A 10,489-nucleotide genomic window follows, 5' to 3' on the forward strand; every position below is an offset into this window, starting at 1 on the left:
AGCAGGTGGACACCTAGGTAAACGAGGGTTTATAAATGGTAGGTTTTAAGAGTAAAAGTTGAGATTTGACAGCCATAGCTGCAAAAATGTATGTGTATGTGAAATAAAATTAACCCTAAGGTCGATGGGGTGTGATAGAACCTCAATACATTTCATCTGCATCTTTGCTTCACCAGGGAAGAGCTGCTGTTAAACCTCAATGGGCATACCCAGATCCTTTCTCCAGGGAAATCCAACAGACTTCATGGGAAAAGTCAATCATCAAGCAACCCACCATGATTTATTAAGTACCTACTTCTCTATTCCAGCCCATCTGGTTTGCTTGCCACCTCATGGACTTGCTTTTCCATCTCAGGAACTTATTCCTGTCCTTGTCTTTGCTTGATGTTCATCCTACTTGAAATACTTTATATTCTACTCTCCACTGTTCTAGTACCTCGCTAATGTTTAAGGTCCAGAGGAGATCTTACTTCTTATGTGAAAACTGCTCATTCCAGCCTCTATCCTCTGACATTCGACACAACTTACTCTTTGTATCACTCATTTGGCATTTAGTACACATCATCTCATATCATCCTTCACTAATGTGTCCATCTCTTGTTTCCCCACCCATACAACATGCTCCTTGAAGGCAGGGACCTTGTCTTACCTTCTTAGCATCTGCCATGCCACCACAACCCCAAGTCCCAGGGCCTAATAGTGCCTTGCACATCTTCGTGCTCAAAGTTAATTATTTCTCCATTTTAATGAATGGGGGGATTCTTTCTCCCCCTTCAGTTTATATCCAGGTTGCTTTTTAATAATAGCTGGCATTTATTGTTTGCAAAACACTTTACAGATACTCTTATTCTATCCTCAAAACAACCCTGAGAGGCAGGTGCTGCTATCATTCCCCCTTTACAGGTAAGGAAACTGAGGCAAGGGGAGGTTAAGTGACTTGCCCAAGGTCACACAATTTGCTAAGTGTCTCAGGCTAGATTTTAACTCAGGTCTTCCTGACTCCAGGGCCAGAGCTCTATTCACAGTGCCTTCTAACTCCCCTTTCTCTATTACTCATTCTCTCTGTCTCTCTCCCCATGTCTCTCTGTCTCTGTCTGTCTCTGTCTCTGTCTGTCTCTGTCTCTGTCTCTGTCTCTCTCTCTCTCTCTCTCTCTCTCTCTCTCTCTCTCTCTCTCTCTCTCTTCCTGTACTCCCCTGCTGAATCCAAAACTCCTCTTTTAGGTCCTTAATATTCTAGTCTATTATCACTTTTGTTCCCCTTTGCCCTTTCCTTCCAGGTAATAGTAATATTTGTATAACCCTTTACAGTTTACAAGCACTTTTCACACACATTACCTCATTCAATCCTCAGGTTCTAGCATACACAGGCACTTTTGTTACCCAATGCTGTAGAAAGTGACATTTTGTCTACCAAATAACCAGGAAAGTCACATAGCACAAAGAGCTTTATATCATCATGGACCTCAGGAGAAGAGCATGGGATCCCAGCAGGAATGTGGAGTTCCAAGTTTTAGTTTATGTTGCTTCTGTGCAGCACATTTTGTAATGGTTATTTCTCCGGGTGTTTTTCAAAGTTGTATGACTGAGTTTGCTGAAGTTTACAGAAAAGTCTAGTTAGATGGACCACAGTGAGTAACCTTAGGCCAAATGGATTAAGAATGAAAATGTCCCTGTTCCTACAGCCATTCTCCCTCCCTTCCTCCTTGCTGAAAGGAAAAAGTGTCTCTACTCCAAAATAAACCCTTCCATCTGAAATCTCTCTAAGTTTTTGCTTCCTTAATTAATGACATTTTCTCCTCAACATCTTCCAACATGTCTTTTCACTGGTTTCTTCCCTCAAGTCTTCAAAAGTGCTATCCTATCTTGGGGAAAAAGACAATAACTTTCACATGACCCAGATACTCCCTCTAGTTACCAGCCTATTCTTCTTCTTTCATAGCCAGACTTTCCTCAACCATACTATTTACCCCTTACACTCTTCTTCCAGCAATCTGACTTATGTCTCATCATGCAACTACAGTTGCATTCTTTTTTTTAACGTTTTCTATCGAATTTAAACTTAAATACAGAATGAGAAAAGAAAAAAAATTTCCATATACACAGCAGAACATGGGAGAGTATTCAATATAAAACAATAAAATGAAGTCGTATTCTCGAAGGTACTTCCTGAACTGACAGGTCCCACGGATTTTCTCTTGACCTCTCAGCAGCGTTGAACATTAATGACTATTCCCACTTTTTTGAAATGCTGTCAGATCCAGGCTACAACGAAAGCTATGGTACCCTAAATCTCCTGTTCACAGCCTCTGTTTCCTTTCACTCCCTAAATGTGGGCATTTTGGAAGGATTTCAGTTGTTGGCCCTCTGTTCTCTCTCTACATACTCTCTGACTTTAACCCTATTCACTGTACAAAAGACTCCTAAATCTTTATCTGTGGTCTTTTTTGTATCCAAGCTCTCGTCTTTTCTTCCTGCTGTAATGCATTCCCTTGAATGTGCCACCCTTACCTCAATGTATCTAAAAACACACTCATAAATTCTACCTACCAACAACGTCTAGTCATTGGTTCCACCGTTCTCCAGCCATGTGTGCTTAAAATTTCTTTGTTTCTATGACCTTACTCTTATACCTATCTGGACACAGAGCTTTCCCAATTATTCTTCACTATGTCTCTTCCATCTAACCTTTCTTTTGAAATATCATGGCCACTATCCTAGTGTCTTTATTGTTTCACATCTGGCTTGCTACAATAACCTCCATATGAGTCTTACTCCCTGTCCATTTTCCTACCTCCAATCCATGCTGTACGGATGCATCTTGTTAATGTACTGTTTTAGCCTGCTCTTGAGCTCCAGGGGCTGTGGGAGCAGCCACAAAAACGGCAAACAGGGCAGGGTTTGCGGAGACGGGAGGCAAGGAGAAGAGTTCTGTGTGAGTATCTACTGGACGGGGCGGAGCCTGAGCGGAACCAAGGCAACAGAGCGGGGCGGGGCCACAGGGGTTTAGTTGATGCTTCAGGAGCTTTAGACTCAGTGTCTACGCGTTAGCCTGCAGGAGCGGAGGCTTGGCCGGTACCATCCAGAAGCCAAATCTGAACTCCACCCCCACGACAAAGAAGATGGGAACCAAACCTGAACTCACAGAGGACCAGAAACAAGACATTCGGGAAGTATTCGATCTCTTTGATACAGATGAAACAGGGACAATAGATGTTAAGGAACTCAAGGTGGCCCTGAGAGCTCTGGGCTTCGAAGCCCAGAAAGAAGAGATCGATAAAATGATAGCTGACATTGAAAAGGAGGGGACGGCAAAAATCACTTTCGATGACTTCGTGACTGTAGTGACCCAAAAAATGGCTGAAAAGATGCCAGAGAAGTAATTATGAAGGCATTTAAGTCTCTTGAATGATGAAGATCCTGGAAAAATCTCCTTCAGCAACTTAAAACGTGTGACCAGAGAGCTAGGGGGAAACCTCACTGATGAGAAACTGCAAGAAATGATTGGCGCAGCTGAACAAGATGGGGATGGAAATGGAGAAGTCAACGAAATGGAGTTCCTGTGGCTCATGGAAAACATCAGTCTCTACTGAGGTCAATAGCTCTTCTCCTTTTGCAGGCTTATATATATACAAATAGATTTGCTGGTTATGAAAATTCCTTGTTTTCATTTTTCGAGGCATCACTACAGTGCACAGAGGCTGATTTTCCCCCTCCATTAATTGATCTAGATAGTTACATTGGGCAAAGACCTGATTCAATCATATGTTTTCTAAAGAGTGCTAAAAAAAACTTCATAGTTCTAGATAAAACACCTTGTCAATAAATTCTCCAATTCAGAGCCCACCAAGCTTGAGGATGGGGGCTTAAAACTCCCCAAACCCCACCCTTTTGCCTGGCATCTCTTCTTTCATTCATTAATATTCACCAAACTCCAAAGCCAAATTCAAGTGTTATGGTCACTGAAACGGAAGTAAAGAATAGCTCCTTTAAGGTTCTGGTTCCCTAGTCACCTTGCTCTAAACATCTCTTCTCCTTAATGTGCTCAGCAGGACCATGTAATTGGGTTGTAGGCCACCATTCCAAACCATTTTTTCCTTCCCTCTTCTATTTACCTGTCCTTGATTTTCATTAATTTAGTTCTTTTATGAAGAAACTAGCTTACCAATTTCTTCGCTGTGCCTGAAAACACTCTGATATACCTATTGTCTTGTGGAGGGCTTAGAGTGTTCCATGACATCATCCTCTCCAGTCAATTCTAGGGTTGCTGCACTAGCTCATCCACTTTGTGTGCCATCCTGTTGACAAATACTCTTTCCTTTTCCCAGGCCAGCCCACCAAATGAAAAAAGCTAAATGTAACGTTAGCCTAAGAAAATCATAAATAGCAGAGATTAGCTTAATACTAATGTTAAAAAATACACAGATAAGTTTCCTTAGTTAATAAGCTTTAAAGATTTAGCTGGTTTGAAAATTGGGGTGGGTGGCAGATCATGTTTCAAATATTCAGCATAGCCCTTTTCCCTTTTCCCTGCTTAGAAGGAAAGGAACTGGCTGTTGTCTTCATTACAAATTTAATATGATCTTGGCCATTTTACTATTGATTTTGTCACAAATTCCTCTTTACTGGTTAGCTCTAAGAATCTTGTTGGTTCTTATTAATCCATGACTTTCTCCTCCTCTGACATATGGACATTGATCAGCCGGTGTCCCACATGGGTAGTTTGACACACTGCTTTGAAACTCCCAGTGTTGATGCTATTTGTCTTCTCAATTGTAAATAAAGTCTTTCTTGTTCAGTAGATAGATAAATGAAATACTACTATAGTAATGTTACTCTCCAGTCATTACGTGTCACTCTCCCAAACCTTCCATGACTATGATCAAGTCCAAACTCCCTATTCTTTTGTGAATATTTTCTGTCTTTCATCCTAATTCCATGCTGCTTTTCCCAAGTGATACTCTATTCTCTCTGTCTCTCTCTGTCTGTCTCTCTGTCTCTGTCTCTCTTTATCTCTGTCTCACTCTCTCTCTCTCTGTCTCCTCTCTCTCTCCTGTCTCTCTCTCTCTCCTGTCTCTGTCTCTCTCTCTCCTGTCTCTGTCTCTCTCTCTCCTGTCTCTGTCTCTCTCTCTCCTGTCTCTGTCTCTCCCTCTCTCCCTCCCGCTCTGTCTCTCCTCTCTCTCCCTCCTTCTCTGTCTCTCTGTCTCTCTCCTCTCTCTGTCTCTTTCTCTCCTCCCTCTCTCTCTCTTTGTCTTTTCTCTTTCTCTCCTCTCTCTGTCTCTCTCTCTCTCTGTCTCTCTCTCTCTCTCTCTCTCTCTCTCTCTCTCTCTCCCCAAACCAGACCTTCTACAACTTGCAACATAAGGACAGCTGCTGGCAGGATGAGCTGACTGCTCAGATGTAGAACACTATGCTGTCCAGCAATGCCATCTCATCAGAGATTACTTGTTCCTCTTAATCACAAAATGCTGTAAGAATTTAAAGTAGTTTAACAAAAAAAAATTCACAATAGTGTACTAAGGTACTTTTAAGGCCCAAATATTTTGGCCAGAAACATATGCCCAAGCGTTTTTTTTCTTTTACTCATATTTTTTAACCTACTTCTTCAATACATTTATAACACACACACCTTGAGGATAAATGTGTCATTTAGATCTGGAACACACTTTTAAAAATAAGGAATATATACTGAACTGTTATTAAATGCCAAGATGAAAACTAGAATGAAATTCAATACTTTACCATTGTAGAGTCTACAATTGTTCTCCCTGATTCCAATTTCTCCACTCTCCAAACTTCCACACAGCTGCCAAATTTGAGAATCAAGAAGCTTCAGACGCTCGATATAGCCTCTAGGCTAAAGTTAAAATTCTTTTACTTATCATTTAAGGTCCTCCATAATCTGATCCCAACCTATATCTCTAAACTGACTTTGCCTTTCTTCTTGACTTCACATTAATCCCTTTCACATACTCTAATGTGCCAGCCAAATCAAGTATACTTGCTATTTCATCTCCCACCTCTTTGCCTTTGTCTTCCATGCCTGGAATGCTCTCCTTCTTCATCTCTGCCTCTTGGAAGTTTAGTTCGACCTTTCCTGAGTTTGCCTAATGGAGGCAGCTAGGTGCCAAAAGAGAGTCACTTTCATTTTTCTTTGTAATATTCAATGCTTATCACCTGTATTCCAATTCTCTTCCTGATTAAAGCACTAATAATAGGCAGGTGTGAAGATTTTGAATCATTTCCAAAACTTTGGTCTCCTTCATTTCTTAATTCCAAACAGTGTTGGGTTTTTTAACAACTTTTCTAATTTCCTCTGAGCCCACCTTTACCCTGAAGTCATTGAGTATCGAGGGACATTTTGAATTCTTTTGAAGAATCTTTTAAAGTTTTTATATACTTTCTCTATTTCTTATTTCTCTCCAACAGATATTGGCAAATAAGCTTAAATTATCTTCCAGGTGGCCTGTTGGCTTAAGTTCATCATGAGTATGGCAAGGCAGCATGACCAAAAGTCAATGTCCCACGAAGCCAACTAAATTATCTTTGAGATATTTAAAATTCTGTGATCTTGTGGACTTCTTCATTCACCTCTCGAAGAGAAACAGTGGCCTATCCTTCTATTCAGCTACCATTTCTTTATGTTCTCTGGTTTCATTTATGTTGATAATATTAAGGTGGGCATGATTTAGTTCCTTCCAACAGCTAGGTAGGCAGGTAGATGGCTCAGTAGATAGAGAGCTGGACACAGAATTAGGATCACTGAGTTCAAATTGGGCCTTAGATACTTATTAGCTGTGTGATCCTGGGCCATCTTTGGTTGCCCCAATTGCCTCAACAGTAAAATGGAGATAATAAGACATTTACCTTGCAGTATTGTCATGAGGATGAAACGAGATAGTATTTGTAAAGCCCTTAGCATAGTACCTAGCACATAGTAAGTGCTAAAAATGCTCATTACCTCCCTATGCCATATCAATTTAATGGACGTTAGACAATGATAAAACCAAAGGAGCCTCATGGCCTGATGGAAAAGAGTTTTGGGTTTGAAGTTAGGAAACTAATGTTCAAAGACTTCCTCAGGCACTTAAAATCAATGATCTGTGCCTGGGGAAGTTGCGGGGAAGGGGAGGGGACAGGGCACAGTTGGAAGAGAAGAGAGATTCCATCTCTTTAGTCTCTTTGGATTCTTCTGGCTTCTAGCTTCAAGGGAGAGAAGATAGTTATTCCAACTAAGATCTGGGACTTTCTCTCTCTCTTTCAGTTGAACTGAGTTACCTCACTCCCAAAGGGAAACCTCATTCCATCTGTACTGTCTGATATATATTCTCAAATGTATGCTTTTTCTGATTTCTGTTTTGCTTGAATAAATGAGGTTCTTTGCTATTTACTATGTATGTACATTGTGGGACTGGTGCCTGGTAGGAAAGGGGTCAAGCCTTGGATATAGAGCTTGGTACCATTTTTCTCTATTAATAAACAGAGATCAGGAATTTAGTTTGAACCTTGAAGTTATTTTCCCCAGCCTAACAATATTTGAGGGAGCAAATATAATTCTATCACGGTACTCCCTCTTTCTGAAGAAAGTAGAATAGCCTGCCTCTGACCCCAACCTGGTGCTTCTTAACGTCTCCCTTAGAGGAGGGGAGAGGGAAGAGACTCTAGAGATGTCTATTCTTGCTTCCCCACAAGCTGCACATCAAGACAGTCACATGCTACACTCGACCAGGCTTGTCCTTGGACAGTTGGCTCAGTTTATCACCATGTCCATCCTGGAAGCCTTGCCAGCTTGGCAGACCCTGTCAGAGCTTGTGTTCCATTGACATAGCCTTCAAGAAGCCAGGGTCCCCTCCACACCTTATTTAAGCATCAGAGTAGGATTTCTGTGGGGAGTAGGACTTCATTAACTAAGAAAAAAAACCTCGAGGCAATTGTTTAATTTAAGGGGAGAGTGAATTTTCTCTCTAATTCTCAGAGTAACTTGCTTAGACTTCTAAATGAGATGAAGTAGGATAATATAGGCAAAGTGCTTTGTAATTAGCTATTAGTTTTTGTCTTAATTTTACTAGCAGAAAATAAAAGTGAAGTTTGTTTTTGTATAGAATTCAGGTTCAATTCAAGAAGCAATTTAATCCAATGTAAGTACCTACTCCATGGGTGGGGAACCTAAATCTTTGAGGCTACCAGTGGCCTTCTAAATTGACCTTAAGGATCAAGAGCACCACTTGTGGCCTCAAGGCCCCAGGTTCCCTGACCCTGGCCTACTCCATCAGCCACCTTACTGGCTGCTGGGTATACAAAAGACAAAATGAAAATTTCCCTGCCTTCAAGGATCGTGCATTCTACTGGGGAAAACAACTCGTACACAGGCAAATAAATATAAAATATATAAAGATATTCTAAGTATGAGAAATAGGACTAAACCACCTGGTCATGCCAATGCTTCTTCATTCCACCTAGGATTCAGAATCTGATAGTGCCACCAAGAGACATTTTGAGGAAGACCATGGCGGACCATTTGCGTGGTACAACTAAAGAAACACAAAGACCTAGCCAAGGCCTCCCTCTGACATGACCTCTTTTTTCATTTTTGTGCCTCAGTTTCCTCATATGTCCATCCATACAATGCAACTCTTCTTAAGGCCTTACAAATTTCAGGATGAAATTTAAAAAATGGTTTTGTTTCTTTTTTCTTTTTTCAGTAAATGTTGTCTCCCACAATAGAATAGTAGGTCTTAGAGTTTCATTTTTGTCTTTGCATTCTCAGTGCCTAGCACAGAGTTAGGAATACAGTAGAAGCTTAATAAATGCTTGTTGATTGATTGTTTAGTTATTGAATATATGAGCACATGGTGGAAAATTACAGTTCAAAAACAAATAGGTAAAATGTTTTCTATCTGGTCCTCGAGCCCCCTGGCTAGTAACAGATTCTTCGCTATGTTTGTTTGGCTTTTGGTTTTAGAGGGACTGAGTATTTGCTGTGCTCCCCTGACTGCCCTTCACTAACCCGAGGTGATTTCAAGTGTAACTAAAAAACGTCACATGGTTTCCTCTAGGTCTTGCTTCCCTTGCACCCGAACTATTGAATGTGACAGGCTTCTCCCTTCTGATTCTTCTCCTTTCTCCACCCCTATCAATTTATCCTAGACTCAGCAGCAAGAATTGTCTTGAAAGTGTCTTTCCTTGTGAGCACAAGCCTCCACTGCCTGGAAAACCAAAGGTTTGCTGACATCCAAATAAAGATTCCCCACACCCCTGCCCTCCACCGCAGACTTTCTTAACTGGCCTCCAGCTCACTGGCCCTGCTCCAATAGCCTGCCACCCCCTCTATGTCTCACCTGAACCACATGCCAATCTTCCCACCTCCAGCATCCTTCCCACCTCCTTTCTACCAAACCAAAGCCCCTCCCCTTCTTCAAAATTGTGTTCAACTCACTCTTCCATCAAGTCTTTCCAGACTAGCTCCAACCGCCTAATGCATAGAAAGATGAAGGGTGTGGCCAGTGAGAATTTAATATAGGCTAGGTCCCCAGGCAGGCTAGTTAAGTATGTCTGTTAAGTTGTTGTGTTTGTCCTTTGTTTTCGAAGAGGACCATGGCATCAGGGAAATGACACAACTTGCAGGTGACTTTGATTTGAGTGCGAGAGGGCTGTGCAAGGTCACCAGCCTCACTTTCTCCTGCAGAGCCATCTGGGTCCAGTGGCCTGATATTCTCCAGGATGACTGCAGATGCAAAAAAAAAAAAAAATCACACCAGGGTATGAATCCTGGATCAACTACTACCACCCTCTCTGCTACTGCTACCGGTTAGCATTTATGTAACATTTGAAGGTTTGCAAAGTACTTTGCATGTATTATGTCATTTGATCCTCACCTTGGAGGGAGGGGCTATTATTATCCGCATTTTACAGATGAGGAATCTGAGGCTGAGACATTATGTGACTTGCTCAGGGTCACACAGCTAGTAAGTGTTGTTTAGTCATTTTCAGTTGTTTTGCGATCCCTTTGAGGGGTTTTCTTGGCAAAGACACCGGAGTAGTTTGCCATTTCCTTCTCCAGCTCATTTTACAGATGAGGAAACTGAGGCAACCAGGGTTAAGTGACTTGCCCAGGGTCATACAGTTAGTGAGAATCTGAGGCCAGATTAAATTTTGCTCTTCCAGACTCCAAATCCAGCACTCTATCCACAGCACCACATAGCTGCCTCTAAGTACAATCTACTACCTGAAACCTTGAACAAGTGGCATCATCAATCTAGGCCTCAGTTTCTTCATTTTTAAAATAAAGGGATTGGACCAGATAATCTATCATACGGCTCTAACATCTTCTAGTGGTAAGCACTGATTGGGATTGAATGGGGGTCTGGGTAGAAAGATGTTATAAAGAACATTCTTCCGAATGCCCCACCACAGCCCTATTGTATCGATTTCCATTCCTCCAGCAATCCTCTCTACCTTTTAACTTGCTCACTTCCTGGGTTCCTTAGCTCTC

At 41.5% G+C, this 10,489-nt stretch overlaps 1 protein-coding gene across 1 annotated transcript; it reads left to right on the forward strand.

Annotated features, from left to right (window-relative positions):
• Positions 1 to 3,071: 3,071 nt before the first annotated feature.
• Positions 3,072 to 3,590, forward strand: LOC118834424 (centrin-2-like). The gene is given in 1 exon segment (XM_036741873.1): positions 3,072 to 3,590. A coding segment is annotated over 1 exon segment (471 nt). The 5' UTR covers positions 3,072 to 3,119.
• Positions 3,591 to 10,489: the final 6,899 nt, after the last annotated feature.

This window comes from Trichosurus vulpecula, chromosome 1 (genome assembly GCF_011100635.1).
Source record: "Trichosurus vulpecula isolate mTriVul1 chromosome 1, mTriVul1.pri, whole genome shotgun sequence".
NCBI lineage: Eukaryota > Metazoa > Chordata > Mammalia > Diprotodontia > Phalangeridae > Trichosurus > Trichosurus vulpecula.